At 38.6% G+C, this 23,620-nt stretch overlaps 2 protein-coding genes across 5 annotated transcripts in view; one reads left to right on the plus strand and one right to left on the minus strand.

Annotated features, from left to right (window-relative positions):
• Positions 1 to 23: 23 nt before the first annotated feature.
• Positions 24 to 3,699, minus strand: LOC140767135 (uncharacterized). The gene is made up of 3 exons (XM_073106939.1): positions 2,753 to 3,699; positions 1,290 to 1,456; positions 24 to 390 (listed from the first exon to the last, which is right to left on the minus strand). Exons 1-3 carry the CDS (start codon positions 3,668 to 3,670, stop codon positions 183 to 185), a joined length of 1,293 nt encoding a protein of 430 aa, XP_072963040.1. The 5' UTR covers positions 3,671 to 3,699; the 3' UTR covers positions 24 to 182.
• A 582-nt stretch (positions 3,700 to 4,281) lies between these two features.
• Positions 4,282 to 23,620, plus strand: part of LOC140767735 (DNA ligase 1-like) — a 28,201-nt gene continuing 8,862 nt past the window's right edge. For all 4 annotated transcript variants that reach the window (XR_012105615.1, XR_012105614.1, XM_073107752.1 and 1 more), the window contains exons 1-10: positions 4,282 to 5,061; positions 5,142 to 5,258; positions 5,717 to 5,818; positions 5,890 to 6,003; positions 16,862 to 17,092; positions 17,172 to 17,266; positions 18,424 to 18,511; positions 19,384 to 19,515; positions 21,707 to 21,819; positions 23,010 to 23,111. Coding sequence is in view for 2 of the 4 variants with exons in the window: in XM_073107752.1 (XP_072963853.1) it covers positions 4,345 to 5,061; positions 5,142 to 5,258; positions 5,717 to 5,818; positions 5,890 to 6,003; positions 16,862 to 17,092; positions 17,172 to 17,266; positions 18,424 to 18,511; positions 19,384 to 19,515; positions 21,707 to 21,819; positions 23,010 to 23,111 (1,811 nt within the window). In the remaining 2 variants the exon portion in view is untranslated. The remainder of the gene's footprint in view (positions 5,062 to 5,141; positions 5,259 to 5,716; positions 5,819 to 5,889; positions 6,004 to 16,861; positions 17,093 to 17,171; positions 17,267 to 18,423; positions 18,512 to 19,383; positions 19,516 to 21,706; positions 21,820 to 23,009; positions 23,112 to 23,620) is intronic.

Consider the following 23,620-nt stretch of genomic DNA (forward strand, 5'->3'; position numbering starts at 1 on the left):
GACTGGAATGGGGCACTGATAGATTACACCAAACATTGCTCTTAATAAAATTAAAAGAAAATGAGGAATATAATCAACATTTCAGAAGGGTTATTGATCATTTACATAATGGTGGAAATAGTGACATCAAAATTGTACACAATGTTCCGTTTTAAGTTACAACCCTAGGCTTGTGCAGTCACTTAGACGCCAGTTAACGCGTGAGGTCGATGCTCGATCGTCAGCAAAGACATGCCGGTTTGCGAGATAGCTCGTACAAATCCCATGTTAGCAGTTAAAGTGGGAGCATGCCAATGGTCCCCTGTTCCAAAGACGATTTTGTTCTTCAGTGCTAGCTTCCTTGTTGTTGGAAGGTCCATTAGGCGCGTGGAAGGAGTATCAGGCACAACTCTGACAAATTCAAAGGAGTAGTTCAACAAAACTGATATTATGCACCTAGAGCAGGTAAAAAGCATCATGCAGGTGGAGTTTACTTTGCAGAAATATATACTTGTCATGCAATGGAAGAGAGTCATTTATCCAGCTGAAAGACATGTTCAAAACCAACATATTGGCGCTTACTGTGTGGATCCATCTATGTATGACTTTGAGGATTTGAATTAATGATTTATTAAGTTCCCACTAGGAACCTTACATGTTATTCGGTAATTAGAAAACTAATAAAGTTTATTCTTTGCTACCTTGGATCTCCATCAAATATTTAATCTATTATTAATAGTGAACAATGTGTATTACAAATGTCTTAAATAAAAGACCAAGTTTAGTATCGCAACCAACCTGTTTATATTAGAACAGAGCACACTGAATAGTAGTTTCTTTAATGTCTGAGAAAACTGCCCTATTTAACTAGTTTGGAAAACAAAACCTCTTCAAGTTGGCATCAGAGTAAACAAAATTACCTTATAATAATATTTAGAAGCAGTAGCACAAAAACAATATCCAGAGAGTCAAAAACAAGATTCAGCAGAGAATATCTGTGTGTAGCACAAAGTGCCTTAGAATTTTTTTAAAAAAAATTACAGATCATTCAACTTATAAAGTTGAAAGGGGCAAAACAAAAATCCAATCACTCTAAAGAAGAACTGATTTGCAACACTGAAATGCATCTGAATATTGAAGTTATGACTAAGCAACGGATACTAAGTCGTAATTAATTGTTGAAAAACTTGAGATAGATCGGTTCTATAAAATATTGAAATGTTCTCTGATGAAGCATAACATTCCTGTTTTCATGAAGTCGATCATCAATGCATTACCTATAATTTTTGTAGCAAAGTTGAGAAACTTACAAAAGCCATTTCACTAATTGACTTGCTCTCATCTTCTCATTGGGTCCACCACACATCACAACAAGTTCTTGAAACTCCAAATAAACGCTTTGACAGACGATACCCTTCTTTCCAGCTATCACATTTTCTAATTCAGCAAGAATGGGATACTGAAGTTCTGACATCGCCTAGAAACAGATAATATAGTGAGAAAGTCTAATAAGAATGGGACATCATGAACAACTAGATAGTAAACATGGTGCAATAAAAGTACAATACAATTTCGAAGTTTGATATCGCACTTCTGCACCACAAGTGCATGTAAGTACAATGCATTGCTATAAACACAATGACCTTAAGGCATAAAATGCAGCATATTTCACATAAGAATTAAATGTCACAGGTGATATCTAAGAAATAACAGATGGACAATCTTATTACAGCTTCCATGTTTAAGAGAAACACCAAAGCAAATAATGATTTACAAAACAGAGCATATTTCAAAATTGAAACTGCCATAGAACGTCCCTTTAGAGTGATAAAATGTCATTTTTCACTTCTCTCAAAGGAATCAAAATAAGGTTTCTCTGCTACCCAAAAAAGAAGGGAAGGAAGAAGGCTACAGGCCTACAGCTACTTGACCCCAACTCTGATAGTTGAGATTCAAAAGGTATTGATCTAGAACACTCAAAATATTCAGGAATGGCATGAAACCAGAATTCCAGTTGCTATTATCTTGAGCACACATAAAACAAGGAGAAACAGAAAAGGAGAAATATAATTAGGGAAACTTCCTCAATTCCAGTATAAATTCTGGGGATAATGCAAGAATGATGTTAGCAATTCTCCATAATATAAAGTACTTTTGTAAGTCATCAAAGGGAGTCTCTTACATAGTTGTAAACATTTAAAAAAGAAGAGAAAAATCAAAACCTGAGTGACTAGGTACACGATCAAAGGTAATATATGTCCAATTAGCGTATCATATTAAATTTCCTTTCAGAAATCAACCTCAAAGAGTCAAGATCAATCTCATAGATTTTATACTTATTTATCACAACGCCATTTTGATTAACTGAAACAAACTTTCACAACTTCCTTTGAATGTTCTCATATACCGTTAACTTTCACGATATAATTTTCCTGTTGCTTCATGGAATATACAATGGATGGCTTCTTTCGTGGATACAAATTATCAGAGTAATGGGCTCAGATCTCCTGAAAGGAAGTTTAAGTGCAATCAATAGTTATTCTCATTTCGGCATTTCTGTATAGCAAATAAAATAGAAGCCCTAACAAGACCATAAGGATAAATAAGCCAAGGCATAGATAAGATGAAAGAATGAGACTATGGGGTCACGAACATATTTACATTAGATGTTAACGTAAAATTTAATAAAGCCTGCTCTTTCCGGATACAAATTTCCACAACAAATCAACGAAAGATGCCATTAAAAGTTCAAGAACTACAAAGACATAATTACCTGAGCGACAACGAACTCATAGTTGCTCTTAAACCTTGCCCTCATCTCATCCTCCGGCGCCTTCAGCAAATGCTCAGCACCACCATTGCTTATCCCCGACACCATTGCGATCAACGCAGTGGTATCAAAATTAATCAGCTCCACCGCATCCAACCCACTCGGCCTCATCTTTGATAACAAAGATCCGAACGCATCACACAAACCCATCTCCTCTTTCCCCTCCAAAGTTCCCAAGGTGGGACCTTTAGCCCCAGAATCCTCTCCAATCTTGATCTCAAAAACCCTGCAGTCCAAGGCCCACCTAAATTCCTCGCTCTCCATCGTCTTGATTCCAACCCACCCCTCCTCCATTTCCTCAAACACTTCGAGCTCATCAAGCAATCCAATCTCCACCGCCCCAAACTGCCCCACCAAATCCTTGGACACTCCATCTCCCATCCCGCGAGCGAAGACAAAGACGACCCTCTCGGGCCTGAGAGCACCTGCGGATCGGGCGGAGGTGACCACCCGCTCAACCCGGTCACGCAGGCCCTTACGCTTACCGCCCGGTGACCCGACCCAGGTGACGTAGCTAGGGTTGCGATCCGAGACGAGGACCCAGGCCGGCACGCGGCGGAAGGCGCAGACGACGTCCACGTGGACGCCGGAGGCGGGGCCAACCGGCCTGCATACACGGGAGACGCTGCGGACGGCCGGGTGGTGGATGACGTGGCAGACAGCGTCGAGGTAGCCAAGGTTGGAGGCGAGGGGGCGGATCGGGCGGGAGAGGAAGCGGAGCTCCGCTTTGACGAGGCGAAGGAGGGTGGATTTGGGGGTTTGGGGGAGTTTCGGGGAGGAGTCGAGGCGGGAAAGGAGGGAGAGGCATCGAGAGACGTCCTCGCCGTTGTCGGGGGAATGTGGTTCTTTCGGTGGAGTCATGTCTCCATGGTTGCATGAAGCGAATCCAACCCAATTCTAATTAGTCCACTTTTGGGAGTTTTTGACCAAAATAGGTCCGCCTAAAATATTTATTTATCAAAATGATCCATCAATAAAATTTATTAACAAAGAGGCTTTTTCTGTCCAGCTAAATTGCCATATTACAAATTAATAATGAACTGTTATAATATTTATATAAAAGATAAATCGTGGTAAAGAGGTAAGGTGGTTATTTTTTGCAATGAATAGTTTAGAATATTATATACACAAATATGAAATTTTTGAGGGCAATACAAGAAAACTTTAATTTTTTTTGGCCAAGAATTGAGTATTAAAAAATTGTACGTAGCAATCTAAATATCAAATTTAAAAATGAAGCAGCAATATTGAGTTTTTGATCAAACTAGCCTTTCGAAGCTTTATTTAAATTTATAATACACTCCAAAACTTAGCAAACTATGTGTGTTTTGTAAAAATAATAATTTTATATTTAAAATTTAAAGTAAATTAGTGTCAGGCTTAAAATTGTCAAAAACTTAAAAATTATTCTCTTTTTAGTATTTATTTTTTCTCAAATAAAATTCCTTACAGTTACAGGCTCTCCACTCCCACTTCCCAAAAAAGCCCGCCCTCGTACCCTTTCTAATAACCCTTGCGACTCTCTCACTCTGTTGATGCTGCTCTTGAGATCGCCGGCTGCTCTGCTCCTCAAATGTCCCCCTCCTCTTCCCTCCTCCTTCCTCTCTCTCCCCTTCTCCTCTCCTAAAAACCTAAATCCTAATCCCCTCTTCCTCCTCCGCCTCTCCTCCTCCTCCTCGCGCCGCCGCTCCTCCGCTGCCTCTGCCATGTCTTCATCCGGCAAGCGCACCGTCACCGACGTTCTCATGGGCTCGGCCCGCGCCGCGGCCGAGAAGAAGTCCAAGAAGAACGCCACCACCTCCTCCAAGCCCCAACCCCAACCCCAACCCCAACCCCAACCCCAAGACTCCTCTCCTCCTTTCTCTAAGAAATCCGAAAACCTAGAAGACCCCAAGAATCCCGACCAGAAGAACACGATTCTTGAGCTCAAGAAGAAGGGCCAGGAATTTGACCCCAAAGCGGCCGCTTCTTGGAAGCCCGGCGAGCCCGTCCCATTTTTGTTCCTCGCCCGTGCCCTTGAGCTCATCTCGAACGAGTCGGGTCGGATCGCCATCACGGATATCCTTTCAAATGTGTTCCGGACGGTGATCACCACCACTCCGGGGGATCTTCTTGCTACGGTGTACCTCTCGGCCAATAGGATAGCGGCCCCGCACGAGGGGATTGAGCTCGGGATCGGGGACGCGTCGCTTATTAAGGCGCTCTCGGAGGCTTATGGGAGGAAGGAGGAGCATGTCAAGAAGCAGCTCAAGGTAAATGTTAGAGACGGAAAGGAAGTTTCTTTATCTGAAATGCTTGATTTCTTGATCCACATTGTTGTGTACGATGGCAGGAATTGGGTGACTTGGGGCTTGTGGCGAAAGCTAGCCGTTCGTCTCAGAAAGTGATGTTCAAACCTAAGACATTAACGATTACAAAGGTGTTGGATACATTTCGTGCTATTGCAAAGGTTAGCCTTTCTCTCATGTCTCAAATGGATTCAAGATGGTCTAATAACTGCTTTTTTAAACAGTTTATGCTGGAATTAAACTTCTTGCAAGTGGTTGAGTGATATTGTTCAGAAACATGACGTTGAATAGAACGCAATAACACCATAGTAAATTTTTATTAGCTTGTAGCATGAATAAGATGGGAGAGGATGATGTTTCTTTCTGGAAAGGGGGTATATAAGGTGGGTGGGTGCTGAAGAAGATGCAAGAGTGGCCTAGGATCAGTGTGCAATTACAATGAGGGCTATGGTGCCTAAAAGTCGAAGTTGCATGCTTTTCTTAGAGTTGATCTGTGCAGAAGCAAAGACTAAATATACTGTAGTTTTCTCAAATTAAAATGCTGAAATTTTTTATTATTTACCCTATGAAGTTCAGTTTTTTCAGGTCCTCATTCTCTATTTCCTTCTTGTTCAAGTAGGAAGCTGGGAAGGATAGTCAAGACAAAAAAAGAAATCATATAAAAGGACTTCTTGTTGCAGCAACTGATTGTGAACCTCAATATATCATTCGTCTTCTGCAGGTATCACTCTGCCAGTTAGTTACTTGCAATTGCTTTTATGATCCTTAGATTATTTTTCTTACATGCTGCAGTCAAAAATGCGGATTGGCTTGGCAGAGAAAACAGTCCTGGTAGCTCTGGGACAAGCTGCTGTGTATTCGGAGACTGGTCCTCCGCCTTCAAAAAGTCAATCTTCCCTTGAAGAGGTTAGTGCTTATTTAGTTACTCTGGTTTATGGAAAATTCTGGCCAAATGATTGCTCAGGGTTTTTAACATGCTTATGCTAGTGTTAGTTTTTTAACAACTTTTTCAAGGGAATTATAGAAATTCCATTATTCTAGTGTTGCCTCAAATTTCTTGATTATATTTTTGAGGGAATCCTTGCTCTAATCATATCACAATTAGCTGATATTGTTGCAGGCTTGCAGCCTTTCTCTACCTGTCAGATCATTCTTCTGTACTATTAAAATCTAGTAGATGTCTTTTTTCAGCTGGGTCTAGTTCTTATTGAAGGTAGATATTGGTCGTGTCCGGGTCAAATTAAATATGAGATGGGAACCAAGACACAGCTGAATCCGATGCTTAAAGAAAAAAAGAAAAAAATGTAGAGAGAAGGGACTAGGTTTGGAGCCATTAGTGCCTCATGTACTATGTACTATACCTAATATTCATATAATAATTTAGTGCCGAAGGATTACATTCATTATGATAAATCAATCTAAGATTCTAAACTTATGACTAATACTTAGCATGGCTTTCTTGGTTCGCAATTGACTAATGGAAAGACTTGGTCATTCCAGTTGAGCAATATAATGATGTGGATCCAAAACTCCAACTCACCAGCTCTTTGTATTATTACATATTTCTAATTTTCTATTAAAACAATATCTGAATCACATATATGATTTATAAAGGTAGAAGGTAACCCCTGAGCAATATGCCTTTTTATAGGAGTCCTTTTGCAATACATAGTATTACATCTTAATAGGTGCACCATGCATGTTGAAACAATACAAGCGCTAACCCTAGAACGAGTTTAGGGAGAAGACAGGAAGATGAGAAGATTTGGTGAAAAATATATTGCATGAATATGCAAGAGGTGGTCTTAGCTCTATTTATACAATTACAATGTGTATCTAAATAAAATAAATAATAATATAGCTCTAATAACTCTAGTATCCACTTCTAAAATCAAGTTGGATAACAAATCGAGAGTTTGCTAATTAGATGTTTAAAGCGCGAAGGAGAAGGGACTTCATGAAGAAGTTGATAATCTGCTACTCAGTGCTGAGGCAATAGAGAGAAATGATGTTAGCTCGGTACTCCTAATGAATGTAATGTATATCGACTAAGTAATTTTAATACGTAAAAAGTTAGTGTCGAAGATGCTGCTGAAGAGAGCGAATACCACTCGAGTTATCTCCAATGTTAATCATATCATTGACATACAGAAGGGGAGCCGACCTTGAGCAGGATCTAATAAAAACATGGTGGCTCATAGGGTTCTCTTGAAATTCCCAGTCTCTGAGAACATTGCAAAATTAATCAAATTAAGCACGAGGAACTTGCTCGAGCCCATAGATAACTTGTTGTAATCGATAGATATGGCCTAGAAGAACATAGAAACTAGGTAGAGGATCCATGTACACCTCATTGTCAAGAAAAATATAAAGAGACAATTTTTCATGTCCATCTGTTGCAGAGGCTACTGTTGATTGGAAGCAACAACAAGAAGAGTATGTGTTACAAATCAGACTAAGAAGGGAATTAAGTTGGGTATTTGGATTGAAGGTAGTTCTTTAATAATGGTGGAAGGAGATGAAGGTGGGATGAATGTGGAGATGGGGATATGTATGATTAGAAAAGAAATAGGACGAGGAGAAAGAAGGGGTTGCTCTTAGAAGAAGTAGCGCAGCGACAAACGAGGGGAATGATCTAACTGATGTTGGCTAGGGGTCGACGGGAAGGTTAGGGCACGAGGAGGAAGAGAGAGGAAGGGAGATAGGGAGAAAGAAGATTCATTCTAAAACTCCAACTAGGGTATACTCCACAATACTTAGAGGCTATCCCTTTGACCCAAGTAACTAAAGTACATCCTTAAAAACTAAGCATCCTCGTTGTGGCATGTTTGAATGGGCTTGAGGTCGATCGAACGCACAAAACCCATTCTTTGTCTTTGCGAACGTATGTAGTTATTTGAATGAGAGCGTTCGAATGCGCAAATCCTGTTCTATGTCTTTGTGAATGCGTGCAGGTGTTCGAACAGTGCGTTCGAACGCTAGTTCCTGGTATTCAATGCACCTTGACGGAAAGCTTTATACTTGAAGCAAATTTATTCCTTTCGATACAACTTAATCCAGCTCTGGTTGTATCAATCCACCATGCTTCCGTCATTTTGACCTCAAGGTGAGAAGTCCGGAAAGCGTTCCATAATGTCATCCTCAGACTCCCACGTCGCCTCGTCAGAATGTCGTTCGAGCCACTCCACTATCGTCTCCGTCTCTCTAACACGCGTATTGGCTCAAATACATGTACAATTGGATCGGGTATATGCGTGTCTACCGCCTGATGCGCCTCTACTCTCGCCCGCAATAGTGATACATGAAACACGGGATGAACCCGAGATCCCTCCGGCAACTCCAATCTACACGCTGCTAGTCCTATTTGCTCCAATACACGTAATGACCCAAAATACTTATGCGCTAACTTGGGGTTGCGTACCGGATGTTGAGTAACTTGTCAATATGGTTGAACTCACACCAAAAGATCCCCGACCTCAAACTCTTAACTCTTGATGTTGGCTGTCGTATTCTTGTTTCATGCGGTTCTAGGCCGTTGTCATGTGCTCCTGTAGTCTCTGTAGCATCCCGATCTGTCAGCTCTAACTCTGTCTTTGTCCTTACTGATGTTGCCTCGAGGTCGTATGTCCTCAGGGTAGGTGGTGGTCTACCATACATTGCCTTGAATGGGGTTATCTCGATGGTGCTATGAAATGTAGTGTTGTAGGACCACTTCGCCCATGGTTAGTTGAGCCATCTCTCTCTCACAAAGCATTGTAGGTTTTGCTCTATGCCTCAGTTCACCACTTCAGTTTGGTCATTTGTTTGTGGATGATAGGCTGAACTGAGGTCTAACCGAGAGATGTCCTCCCAAATCCTCTTTGGTATGGGCTAGGATCGGAGTAATCCTGTTGGCCTCAGTGAGTTGGTCTTTGCCTGTTGGGACATATTGCAAGCACGCACGAATGCCCTTAGCTTTTGTCATACTTCAGGCCATGTACAACTCTATAGTAGTCTCCCGTGAGTTCGTAGGAGTCCCTCGTGTCCCGCCTCAATGGTGGAATGAAAATGCTCCATTACTCTTTGCTGTAGGCCCACGTCCACGGGTATACGGAGGCGCTCGCGGTCCAATAGCAATCCGCCTTTTCTCGCGAGCCTAGAATGACTCGTAGGGTCATCCTCTATCTCCTTCAAGATCCTTAAGATATCCGGGTCAGTAGCACCTGCTGTTCGTATGTTAGCCAAGAAGGGGAAGATAGGTACGTCTGGGTCGTCAGTTCGCCCTGTTTGGGCTATCGGGATAGCGCATCCTCTGTCTCATTCTCCACTCCTTTCTTGTACTGTAGTTTGTAGTCATATCCTAATAGCTTGGTGACCTAATTTTGCTGCGCAAGCGTGTGAATCCGCTACCAAATAAAATAAGGTAAGCTCCACTGATCTGTCCAGATCACAAATCGCCTCCCAATCAAATATGGTCTCCATTTTGTCACTGTATGCAAAATAGGAGCATCTCCCGCTTGTAGGTAGATAGCTGTTTTGATCTCTCTTTTAAGGCTTTGTTAAGATAATCAATAGGCCTCCCGGATTGCATCAATACAACCTCTATGCTTGCTCCTGATACGTCACACTCAGTTATGAACTGCTTGGTGAAGTCGGGTAGTGTCAACACCAGAGTGGTTGTCATTGCTAGCTTCAGCTCCTTGAATGCCTTTGTCGCTGCATCAATCCATTCAACGACATCCTTCTTTAGCAAGGCTCTCAGTGGTGCTCCGATCTTCCCATAACCGTTTACAAATCCGTTGATCAATTTCATCCAGATGAGCATGCATGCCACCTTGCTCGAATCAGCCACGACTCCCTCCACTAAAATGATGTGTCCCAAGTACTCTACTCGTCGTTGGCCTATAGGCATTTACTTCGCTTCACCTTGAAAGAGTGGTCCATCTAGAGCGCCAGCATTGACTGTAGGTGAACCAAGTGCTTCTCCCAAATCTTGTTGTACACTAAAATTTCATTGAAGAATATTAACACATCTCGTTGTAGGAGTGAACGGAATATGTCGTTCATTAGCCCTTGAAAGGTTGTCAGTGTGCTCGTCAACCCAAACGGCATCACCTGAAACTCATAGTGCTTGTCATAAGTTCGGAATGTCATTTTGTGAACGTCCTCAACACGCACTCGGATCTGGTGATACCCCACACGAAGGTTGAGCTTGCTAAAGTATGAAACTCTCGTCATCTCATCCAACAACTCTATATTCTGGTATCGAATATCTGTCCTTGATGGTTATGGCGTTCAGCGCTCGGTAATCTATGCAGAAATGCCAATTGTCATCCTTCCTCATTAACATAACTGATGAGGAATAAGAATTTTGACTCGGCTGGATAATGCCTTGCTCCAACATGTGGATATCGATAAGGCTGCACATTTGTCGGTTCGGCCCTTAGTACAATCTCGATCTTGTGATCGCCGTGCCTGGCAAGTGGCAGCCCTTGTGGGGTCTCAAAAGGTCTAGAAAAGTCAGCTAATAAGCAATCCAAATCGACATGAGTACCTAAATTAGAGACGGTCTTAGGCTCCATCAGCACTAGCTGAAAGTAGGCAACCTCACCAATTTGTGAAACTCCTACCAATGTTCGTAAGGGAGGGCTCGTTTGTGTGCGAACCCCCTTTAGTCGTACCACACATCCATCTCTTCGGAATATGAGTCTCATCTGTGAAATATGATAGGACCAAGACTCTGGAGCCACTGAGTGCCTAACACGATGTTTGCTCCTCGAAGTGCTAGCAGATACAAGTCCAAGGTGAAACTATGTCCCTGTATCCGTACCACCACTCCTCGACAAATCAGCTCTTAGGCGAGTGCCATCACCGATGGTCACATCAAACCTCTAGTTGTACAACACGTCTATCTCTCTGAAATGTGAGTTATTTATGAAAAATCAAATGTGATAGAACCAAGACTCTGCAGCCACTGGGTGTCTAGCAAGATGTTTGCTCCTCGAAGTGCTAGCGGATACAAATCCAAGGTGAAACTATATTCTTATACTTGTACCACCACTCCTCGACAGACACTGTCGGCTCTAAGGCGGGTGCCATCGCCAATGGTCACATCAAATTTGATAGTGGGCTCAACCTTGAGCCTTATACTTTGTACCAATCTCTTGTCCAAGAAGTTATACGTGTCCCCGTGTCAATGAGGATGTGCACACTACTTTCAGACGAGCACGTCCACCCGTAGGGTCTTTGGGGCGCAAGTATCGGAGTATGGATGCATAGAGGTCTCGGCCTACATATCCTTCTCCCCTATCTGCTCAAGCTCCTTTTCGACTTGCGACATCCCCCTCAGCCTTGTCGTCATAGCCGTCAATCAACACGACACTGCCCATAGCCTTGGCGTATCGATGCCTTAAAGTGTAGCGCTCGTCACACCAAAAACACAAGCCATTGGCTCTTTTTTCATCCACCTGCGCTTGTAATAAGGACCGGCCTTTGGGTTGCGTGTCTCCTCCTCTGAACTTAGTCATCAGTCTCGGTGTACCTTACTGTCCTAAGGCAAGCGTCGGTGGTCTCGATGTGGAACTAGAGCTGCCAGTTATGGGCACCGTCCAAGGTCATGCTCATGGGTCCATAACTGATTTGCACGAGGTCGTTGAACTGGTTTGTGAAAATTTGTCTACCTTGGGATTCATGTACTTTATCTTCTCTATGCAAATGCCATAACCCTAACTCTAGGGCTAAAAATGTGTTTTGGCCTAAGGGCGCCACCACAGGTTGCATGGGCGGCGATGACTGTTGGGTTTGGTCATGGCTCGCCAATAGTCAAAGTCTGACATGTCATTACTGTGGCAGAGGGTGGTGGAGGTCAAAAATTGAACTTGAGTTAGATCTATTGCAACGGCAATCATGGTGTGTCGCTGACGGATCCATTAGCCCTTGGTGGCTGTGAGAAGCCCTGAGGAAGCCACCCCGAACGAAAGGGTAGCTCGTAGTGGTGGTAGATATTTGGTTCGGCCACCCGACGGTTGCCAGCGGTTGCGGTGGCCACCATTGGCTGGCAGCTGGGCCAAGGAAGCAAGTCGCGGCCGCCAGTGGTCATAGAAGTGATGGGCTCATTGTAGGAGGCTACACCGGAGTCTCTGCAATGACAGTCTGGGTCTGTAGGGGGTAGGTGGACTCCATCGCGATAGGAGGTGATGCTTTGGCCGTAATTTGGGCCAACTCCTCGTTTCCTTCTTGGGTTGGATTTTTCTTACAGTGGGGGCCCTCGGTTTGATAATGGCCGACGGCGCTGGCTAAGTAGGGCGGTGGTGGGGGCTAGTATGGCCTCTGTCAAGGCATGGATCATGTCCTTGAGGAAAGTTTGCATTTCTTTTAAGTTCTTCAAATCGGCTAATTTTTTTTTTTAAAATATCGGCTTAGCCCACGTTGGTGGCTCAGTCATTGGCGGTTGCTAGTGGTGGTGGTGTCGGGGAAACTTTCACAAGGATAGAGATGAATTTTTGGTCTTCTATGGGTGCTCTTCCTCGTTTGTCTTCCTTGATCTCTTGTTAACCATTAGTTGAGAAATGATGGCTCTGATACCACTGTTGCCAACCAGATTTGGACCAATCTTTTCATAATAAAATCTGATATTTAATGGATGGTAGCCTCATGAGTTAGTGATCTTTTGTTTTAACATGACGTGATTCCAAGGTAGGGGTGAAAATATATGAAAGAAATAGTGAAGAAAGGTCAAGATAGGACAGAAATGAAAATATTCGACGTTGCGGCAGTCGTCGAAGGGTGGTGGTATGCCGGAAGGGGGTGGTAGATAGTCGAAGGTGTGGGTGGCTCGTAGATAGTAATGGTGGCTAGGGTTTGAGGGTGGAATTATGATTTTCTAATTAGATTAAAAGTCAAATAATGACAAAAGAAATGACTAATTTAATATTTCTCTCAATGTTCAACAATCCAAATGAACCATGACAACTCCTATTTGTGGGAGTAGAATTATAGCGAATTGGATCCACGCACGAAATATCCGTTTTAATCCCAAATTAATGACTAAGCAAATATAACTGACTAGACTTGACCCGATTCAACTTAACTGACTTAACTCTCGTGGTTGGTTTATTCAATTTCTATACCCATATTATTATTATGGTAATAAATAAACTGAGAGGAATTGTACTGTGATGAATGGTTTTACAGAATGAGTTCAACGTTTCTATCATGGTAATCTCATAGCATATGGTAAGATCTCTGATGATCTTGACGCTTATAATGCAAGTGGCTCTTTTGGTAAAGGAATTGCTATAAGACAAAGGGCTAATTCAGATATCCATCTAGGTATTAACTCTATGGTTATATTTGAATACTTCTAGAATTTTATTATTTGAGTTTAAAATGCCTTATTTTATTTTATTTAATTTTTTTGTTCTGTTGAGCAGTTAAATGGTGGTCTTTATATGGGTCTGAGACACCTCACGAATAAGAAATGGCTTTAAGAATTTTAAACTTGACATGTAGTTCTTTGGGTTGGGAGCGAAAGTGGAGAATGGTAGGAAAGAATAGTTATGATACTTATCTTTCTACAATGCTTGATTCTTTTTTTTATATTGTATTTTTTCTTCCATAGATCCATAGCAAAAAAGAAATAGGCTTGAGCAACAAAGACTTAATAAATTAATCTATGTCCAATTAAATGATAAAACAAGAATTCGCGAGGAAGGTTTGAAGAAAATCCTATAACATCAAAGAATATAGATAATATTGCTGCATGATTATCTGAATTGAAACTAAATAAAGAAGTAATCCTTGGCTTTGGGTTAACATGGAATATGGTTGAAGATGCCTCCGGTGCAATGGAAGTAATGACTTTAAGGAAAAGTTCTAGATTTGCAATATTAAGTGCTTCTAGTTCTAAAAGGTTGGATGACATCGATGAAACACATTTAATCTCTGAGGATGACACAAATGAGGAAGCTGAATTGAATCTAGAATTAGATGATGATGGTTCTGATGATGAAATAAGATCCAATAAAGAGCTTTATCTTGATCAAGCTGAAGCTTTAAGCTCAAACTGATAATTAATCTTTTTTTTATGTTTTTAAGAGTTTTACAAATATGGACGTTATGATTTGTGGTGTTTGCTTCTTTTTTTTTTCTTCTTAGTTTTCTATGGGTGCTATAGACATTATCATTAGATTTTTGAAACAATCTTTTTGATATATTATTATCACTTAATAAATTTTTATTCTAGGATGAGTAAATATAGTATTCTAGGCATGCGTTTAGCACCTAAATGGTACATGAACCATTATCGCCCTGTTTGCCTCCTAGAGTCTTTTAAAACATTGTTAACCAGTGAGTGATAGGATAATGAGACGTATTAATGGTGAATATGAGGAAGGGTGAGGGGGGCACGGGTGAGATTAGTGAAAATGAAAGTCACTAGTCATATGATATGAGATGTCAGAATAAAAATCTAGAATTAATTATATCATGGACAACAAAGGCTGAAGTGGAGGCATTGGTGAAGCTGAGGGCTCCGTAAATGTGCTGATGGAGTTGTGCACTTCTAAAGATGGAACTAGTGAAATGATCAAATGGATTGGTGTTTTGGGTAGCAATCGAGAGTGCCAAGTGATGAACTTTGTCCTTACAAGAGGTGGAAGCGAGCTTTGGATGAAGATGATAGTAGTGAATGGCAAGATGACCCGGACAATCGCATGGAGTGCACATGGAGTGCGATGAGTGATGGTTTCATTTGAGCACATGAGTGATGCGAGCAATAGTGGAAGTATATTGTGGCTGGTAGAAGAGTGAGATTAGCATTCACCATAGTACGGTGGTGCAGAGGAGACTTGCTAAGAAGGCAGGAGATGTTGCTTATGCTTCTTAGCCTGTAGCTCAGTAATGACACTACCCAAGCTTGAGAGAGTGGAATGATCTTTTATAGGGATGAAAACGGATCACATACAGATTGGATAGTGCTCAACCCATATTTGGATCCGTATTTTTTAGTTCGAATTCGGATATGGATATTAGACGGATAGCAAACTGTCAAACTATATCTTAACTAAATATATACGGATATAGATCGGATATGGATCAAATCTTAAATGGATATGGTTTGGATTACATTTGGATATGAATATGGATCTTTTAATAGTCTAAAAAATTCAACATATCTATTCCTCAATTCACTCATTCAATTTTAAGAAAATTCCAACATTACATCTTACTAAAACTAGTTTAATAAAGATTCATAATAAAAAAAGAGCTAGCAGCAGGTTGCAATGGTCTGTTATAGGAAGAGAGGTGGATCCAGATTTTTACCATCTAAATTTCTAAGTTGCATGATCTGTTGTAGTATTAGATATATGCATATGATCTATTATGTATTAGAAAATTCTAAAAATACATGTATATGTGATGTGATGGATCTAGATTGGTATTGAACATACTTTTAGCGTTTGACAGAGTATAGTGATGGCTAATGATTGTACCCTTAGCATATGACATGATACAACCATCATTGATATATTCTTAACGTATGACACGGTACAACTATCATTGATATATCCTTAGCGTATAATATGGTATAACTATCATTGATATATCTTTAATGTATGACAGGGTATAATTATTACTATCTTAGTGTATGATAGGGTATGATTATCTTTAGAGATTCCCTTAGCGTATGATAGGGTATGCGTTGAGCTTGTGGTATAATAGGTATCGAGTTTGGAGTCGGGTACCAAATTCTAGTATGGTGGATGATATTCAGAATTGAGACAAATAACTGTAATAGTGAGAGATATGTGGATTGTATCTGACTATGACATATATGATATCGAGTAGTTGGCATGCATCATGCATCGTTACTGATATGACTATTATCACTGGATTATGATTGTTATACTTCATATGTTATATTATAATTTTATTATGAGATATATATTGGTTGAGGATATAATATGCCCATTCATGTGATAATATTGATTATATTTATATAAATGTTATTGATGATACATATATACATGCTCATACATGGCATCATGCTTCTTTCTGATTCATATTATCTAGTACATGATTTATTTTCTGTTTGACATCACTGATTTGGGGTAAGGTCTATTCGCTGAGCTTTTAGCTTATAACTCTAATTTTTTTTAACTCCCCCTTAAAGATTTGTGGTATGTGATAGCAATTTGAGATATCATAAAAAGATATCTTAGAAAAAAGATGATCTGAGTTATAAACGTGGATGGTATAGAAGATAGTTTATATAGATATTAAGTTATACCATTATTGGATATTTGTACTTTATTATATTAGATGATGAATTGTATAATACATGTTGGATTATAGTGTACTATTGTATCAGTGGTTTTAGTTATATGTTAACAGGTTTAACTTGATTATGTCATGATTTATTTTATGGTGGATTATATGAGCACAGGAGTGTATCCGTGCGTGACAGGCCCCGCCCGTCTTGTCGCATGCATCGTGTGGGCGTGCACGGGCACGTGCACGTGCCTGGCGTGGGCGTTATACCTTAGCTCTAATTATATAAATAATCATGTATGTAAATAAAATGAATAAGGATATAACTCTAATAAATGTAATACATGTGAAACTTCTAGTATCACTGGTCACTGGTTTCCTTGCATTGATATTCTATTCATGTTGTTATTCTTATAAATGGTATTTGTTCTAATTTAGCAATGAAACAGAGGCTGTTGAATTTTCTTGACTTCTTTTCTCTTTTTTCCAATTGTTCTGTTATTTTCTTTTAAAGGCTGGGAAGATCATCAAGCAAGTATATTCAGTACTTCCTATCTATGATAAAATTATCCCAGCTCTTCTTCAAGTTGGTGTGTGGAAACTCCCAAAGGCTTGCAATTTTTCTCTAGGCGTGCCTGTTGGACCCATGTTGGCAAAGCCAACAAAAGCCGTATCAGAGATCCTTGATAAGTTCCAGGGCATGGAATTTACGTGTGAGTATAAGTATGATGGTGAGCGTGCTCAGGTATTGCTAATTTCTTTAGAATGTTACAATTTCTTCACATGTTTGTGTACTTGCACTTAGTTTCTTATTTCAAATGAAGATCCATTACTTGGAGGATGGAGCGGTAGAGATTTATAGTCGCAATGCTGAACGAAATACTGGAAAGTACCCAGACGTTGTCAATGCTGTGTCAAGGTATATTTGCCTGCCAGCTTTTTCTTCCATATTATTACTGCAAACATTGTATGTTTTCTTGGGACTAGTGAAAAATGTTTGCCGTATGTTTTTTTTCAAGATGCCACATTGTGAACGTAAGACAAACATATATCATATTGGTTATCTGATGAATGTGAGTAAGTTTCATGTTTGGTTCAGGATAGTGTTTGTCATTGGGAACTCATTCTAGGTGAGCTCCCAATTGGCATTAGGCCATTAATGACTTATGTTGCCCTATTCTGCAACTATTTGATGAACAAATTGATGCTAGCCATGTGGAGAGCTTTTGTTTATTGTTTCTTTTGTTTTAGCCGCTTGTAATCTATCATGCTAATAGCCACCTTATAGTGCAACACCACAATTGAAGTGTGGTAGAAAGTTTCATCTCTAAGGCACTACTATTTTGCAATTGTCCATTAATAGCATGGTTACAATCCAGATATCAGTTCTCTTTTATCTTGGGGTGAATAGACCTTTCATATATAGTAATATTGGGTTGGAGCGGTCATCTCTTTCTCTTTAAGGGATTTCTTTTTATTCTCCAGTATTTGTGGATTGTGATAACATTGAATCTCTTTTTCTTGAAGAGTCAGATTTTTTTTCAAGTTTCTTGTCAGCCATTGGGAAGCAACTTATGACTAAAATTGGACGTTTATTAACTTGGCTTTGTAGGCTCCTTTCATTCTGTTCCTTTTCTATTTATTATTAATTCAAAATTTTGTCTCCACAGCTTATTCTGATCCTTGAAAATATTCATGGAAGACATGGTTTGAATGCATAAAGGTTCTTACCTTTGAACATCTGTTATCTGAAAATAGTAAGTCCTTGAAGATTATCCTTTATTTGAAGGATCTTAGAGTTACAAAATGTTTAGCTTATAAGATCATTTGAAGCCACCTATTGATATCCTATCCTTCTTGATTTTGATAATTGACTTACTACTGCATGCACTAAGGTGTGCATGCACTATGGCGGCTATGTCTTTCTGTTTGTTTTTCTATTTCCCTATTATTTTTTGTTAAATTGTTCAATTTAGAAGGGAATGTCTGTATGATTGGACTTCTTGGAATTGATAACTAGTTGGAACTTGGAAGTGTAATGCTTGCATTGATAATTGATTTGGCATCTGAATGCAGATTCAGAAAACCTACTGTCAGATCTTTTGTGCTGGATTGTGAGATTGTTGCTTACGACCGTGAAAAACAGAGAATTTTGCCTTTCCAGGTTTGATATTTATTTTAAGTTTGTAGGAAGTTCAGTCAAATCATTTATTTATAGATGCAGTTTTTCTTCCTTCTCTTAGATATCCTTTTATATTGTATTGAAAAGGAATTTCGTGACATATCAGTATTGTGCTACATAAGATTTTCTTAGAATTACAAATAACAACAATCAAGCCTTTAGTCTCAATGCTTGGGGTTGGTTATTCTACTGGAATTGGTTTCTCTTTGCTGTCCTATTTCCTTCTGATTCTAGTAGTTTTGTTTCATTTATGTTTGTGAATTAAATGGTCCTGAAGAATATTCTTTTGGTTCCTTTATAGAAATGTAGGGTCTCATACATAATCTACTCATAAAAATAGGTAAATTGTCCTCTTAATTCTTTTTCTATTTGATTTTTGAGATGGGACCAACCTAATATGCTACTTATAAGTGAAAAAAGTTAGATGCTTGAGCAAATTATATTTGTTGGGGAGGAAATGTAAGAATTATATCGGACTTAGTTGGTTGGATGATATTGAATTTAACGAGTATTGGAGATGATTTTTATTGTGTGATTAGCAAAGTCTTGTTTAACAAATAATGTTAATGATTTTATCGAGTTTCAGGTTTCTCCTTATATTTACTATTTGGTTAATACTTTCATGTTTTTGCCCAACTCCATTGATGTCTTTGCACCTATCTAAGCTCTAGATATCACCCAAATACTGCTAACTTATTGCCACAGGAAACCTCATTACTTAGCATCTTCAGTTCATATTCCCAATTTTTTTAGTGCGTGGGCTCATTACTTAGCAATTGGCTAAAAGAACATAACTATATTTTGTCCAAGCTATTTTAGAGCTGCTATGGAGCAGTTATGTTTCCTTCTTGCAGGTCCTTAGCACTCGAGCTCGCAAGGGAGTTATCTTAAGTGACATAAAAGTTGCAGTCTGTACCTTTGGCTTTGATATTCTATATATAAATGGCCAACCTCTTCTGGAGGAGCAACTTAAAGTTCGCCGAGAGGTATCACAGTTCTTTATTTCTCAGAAAAAGTTGTAGTTTAGTGCATCATTGTGCACACATTTCTCTTGCACAATCTTGTTCCTCATGATGGTGTAGTTCTGAATTTCTGATCTTTAGATTTTGTTTAGCTTTTGATATATATGTGAGTAAGACATTTACATAGTACTCATACCACTGAAATGTTTTAATATGAACTATGGTCCAAGTAATAATACACACAGTCACTGAGGGCTTTCACTTGCGCATTAAGGACAGTTTCAGTTATCACTCTAGGAATTGGTGTCATTAGTCTTAAGCTAAAATGAAGGGGCTTTGGAATCTATTCCATATTCTGTGTGCTAGGAAGCTGATCTGGAGAGAGCACGCAAATTTAGTGTTGAAACCTGAGGAAATTGAACACTTATAAAGCCATTAGGAGTGCTCAGGGATTTGAGAAAAAAATCATCCCAAGGTGAATTAAAATGAGACTATTTTATCTCTTCTCCTTGAAATGAGCTTTTGTGAATCTCTATGTACATACACAATGGTTATTAAAGTTTTAAATTATTCCTGAATATTAGTTATAATTTGTAGTCCAACTCTCTGTTTCTTCACAAAATTTGTGTCAAAAATTTGAGATCTCAAAGTTTTAACACTTTGTTAACCACTGATTGCGTCTTGGGATCATAAAAACCTAATCTAAATATAAGAAAGAGAAAATCCTTAATCTTGTTTAACCTCGAGATATAGTTTTTCGGATCCATGCACTTAATGGCTATAGAATTGCTGTTAAAGCTTTGGGGAAAGATGTAAATTATTTAACATAAAGCTAGTAATATATCCCGATGTATATATATCAGTGTTTTGAACAGCAGAAATGGCAGCTGCTATGGCAAGGCAGCGCACTGGTTGCCTCGCTAATTTGTTTGGCGTGGGCAAATGGCGGCCTGCCTAGGCGCTCAAAAGCGCTAGGCAGGTCGATGCTTTGGCCTGCCATTTCTTGATGGGGCCGAAGTGAAGTGGGTCAGATTTTAGTTACTAACTATAAAAAAAACCCACCTGCTCTCTCTCTCGCTTGCTCTTGACACCGAAACCCTAAAAAAAAAAATATAATCTTCCACCTATGGTAGTGAATGCAGCGACCAATCTCTAGCGCCAGCGTGCATGCAGAGTTAATCTTCCACCTCCCAGTCTCTCTCACTCACTCACTCCTGCTCTCTTGCAGAGTTACAATTTCTCATTTTTGCTGTTTTGAAATTTTTTAATTTTCCCGTGCTTAAATATTCAATTACTCTTAATCTGCTATGGTTAACAGCTATAGGAATTAATTAGAGGAATTACTAATTTTTGAACTCTCTTAATTTGCCATGCTAATCCCGAGCTCTCTTACAATTTTTTACTGTAGAGGATTTTGAAATGTGAATAAACTAGAGTTAATAATCAGCAATTAATTATTGGTTCCTGTTTTTATTGTTTTTAAATCAGTAATTAGTTAGACATAGTAGTTACTGTCTTCCTATTCTATACAGTAATTTTACTTTTTATTTTTCAAAATGTGAGTTAATTGGTGGAGGAAGTAAAAGTGTAAAGCAATAATTAGTTAATTATATATATATAATATGTTTATTTATTTGTTTATTTATTACTTTTTAGAATATTTAAATATATTTTTGGGTCTTCGATATGTTTATCTTTAGTTTTTGGTTTAAATATATATATTAAAAGTTTAAAACCTACATTATAATATTTTATCTTTAGATTATTTTTGTAAATGATATTTTATTAAATATAAAATAATAGTTAAATATAATATTATTCAACATATATTATGATTGAAGATATTCATTAAAACTAATATTAGTGAATGAAACACTCCATAATATAAATAATTAGCTAAATTGCCTTGTCACCCATCTTGTCATTTGCTTTGTCGCCCATTTTCTATTTAGGCGCTAGGCAGCTAGGCAGTAGGGTGACTGGCTACCACCCCACGGCCATCTTTCAAAACATTGATATATATATATATATATATATATATATATATATATATATATATATATGTATGTATGTATGTATGTATGTATATATACAGAACACACTTAGGATTGATTCAACTATCAAGAATAATGTAAATGCTATTGTCGTGAATACAGTGTCTTGTTTCAATGGCAAGAGTGATATTCACTCTTTTGACTGATTTGGCCTTGTCCAGCACCTTTATAGCTCTTTTGAGGAAGTACCAGGAGTTTTTCAGTTTGCAACTGCAATAACATCAAATGACCTTGAGGAAATACAGAAGTTTCTTGAGGCAGCTGTCAACTCCAGGTAGGCAAGGCATACAAATGTTATAATACTATGGAGAAAAAAATTGCTGAGCTTAATGTTATCCTTCTTCTTGATGCTGCTAAATGTGGATTGCTAGTTTTATTCTTATTTGAGCTATATTTGATTTGATTCTTGTGATGTCTCACTTCATATCTTCTGATTCTCTTATCTGCTACCAATGTACCATGAATGATGAAGGCCTGATTATTCATGTTCCTACATAGTGGATCTTTTGTGGCACTTATGTTATCTAGATTGGTCAGTTGGACTATGTTTTATTGTTAAAAGTAACTTCGAATAGCTGTTTTGACTTTGACGTAAAGAGCAAGGAAAGAAGCGTTTTTAATCATGAAATAGTGCATTATGTATAAGAAAATCAGAAAACTCATGATTGGTATATGTTGAGAGGGAATAGTGTGATGAATCTTATGGATGCACATCAGATGCAACAGAAATATTGATGAATAATTCCTTGAACTGATAGATTCTGCTAGCTTCCTTGTTGTTGTGTCCATGTCTTGTGTCATGTGGAAGTTCTTATTTTTCTGACAATTGTTAACTCTTAAGCTGGTAATATTCTGGTTATTGGCACACTGTCATTAGATTTTGGCTTCTACAGAACTGTTCTCTTTTGGGTGGCTTCTAGTTTCATACTTTATGTTCATGGCTGCTGATGAAAATTTTAGGATAGAATTTCTAATATTTCATCTAAGATTACCATTTAATATTATATAGTTCTAGTTGTTATGATTCTATGAGGAATTTATATATCTTTAAGTAATTATTGTCCTCTGCGGTGATAAAACAGAATATGAAGTTTCCTTGCGATGATTGCTTCAGTAGTATTTAACCATTTTTTTTTCCTGTTTATTCTCTCCTTTTTGTTACATTAAATTCATTTAGTGAAGAATTTATATATTGTAGAAAGGCATATAATCTTTATTTATTGAATGACCAAGAAATATCAATATCGTGTCAAAATAGTATGCTTCAATACTGCACTAGTCAATTTCTGTATGTTTGGACTTTGGAAGTTAATTGACCTTTTACTTTCTGAATACCTGTATATCTGTCAGTAAGTTGTCTAACTACTATTGTTTGAGGAATTTCAATGTGAATGTTATTCTTTGTTTCTTTTTTGAATACAAGCTTGCTTTTTTCCTGCAACTTACGTTCTAATGTTTCTGTAGTTGTGAAGGATTGATTATCAAAACACTGGATAAAGATGCTACATATGAGCCTTCAAAGAGATCAAACAACTGGCTGAAATTAAAGAAAGACTACATGGACAGGTGGAAACTAATTTGCTCCAAATACCTGAAAATAATAAAAATCTATGTACATATTCTTAATTTTAGTATATAAAATTGCAGAAAAAAAGAGATGGGGTAGGTGGAATAATGATGATACTTTGATTATGTCGGGTCCTTTATCCAATGAAACATATGACTAGTAATTAAAGAAGATGCACAACATGAGATAGTAACTTGGGAGCTGTATTGGTGATAGATGGTTGAAAATTGATTTCCGAATTGCTTAAACTGAACCCCCACGTAGATGGCCGGCCACCTTCAGTGCGTGATATTAATTTTATATAGTTCAAATCAACGATGGCCGTGCTAGTGGCACGTGCCAGTCGACAAGGGGCGTGTCGAGCGGCATGCCTCGGCACGCCCTGCCGTGCTAGTGGCACACCCATATGTGTCACTGGCACGCATTTAGAATATTTTTAATAAATTTTTTAGAATATTTAAATATGTTTTTGGGTCTTCGATATGTTTATCTTTAGTTTTTGGTTTAA

The sequence above is a fragment of the Typha angustifolia genome, chromosome 9, assembly GCF_048772165.1.
Source record: "Typha angustifolia cultivar Huaian chromosome 9, ASM4877216v1, whole genome shotgun sequence".
Taxonomy (NCBI): domain Eukaryota; kingdom Viridiplantae; phylum Streptophyta; class Magnoliopsida; order Poales; family Typhaceae; genus Typha; species Typha angustifolia.

What these genes read in the sequence shown, in the direction of transcription:
- LOC140767135 (XM_073106939.1), bottom strand. Translation starts at nt 3,670, where the DNA reads ATGACTCCACCGAAAGAACCACATTCCCCCGACAACGGCGAGGACGTC. An exon ending in ATGAGTTCGTTGTCGCTCAG is followed by an intron (nt 1,457 to 2,752) that starts GTAATTATGTCT and finishes ATCTGTTTCTAG; the next exon opens with GCGATGTCAGAACTTCAGTA. An exon ending in CAATTAGTGAAATGGCTTTT is followed by an intron (nt 391 to 1,289) that starts GTAAGTTTCTCA and finishes TGAATTTGTCAG; the next exon opens with AGTTGTGCCTGATACTCCTT.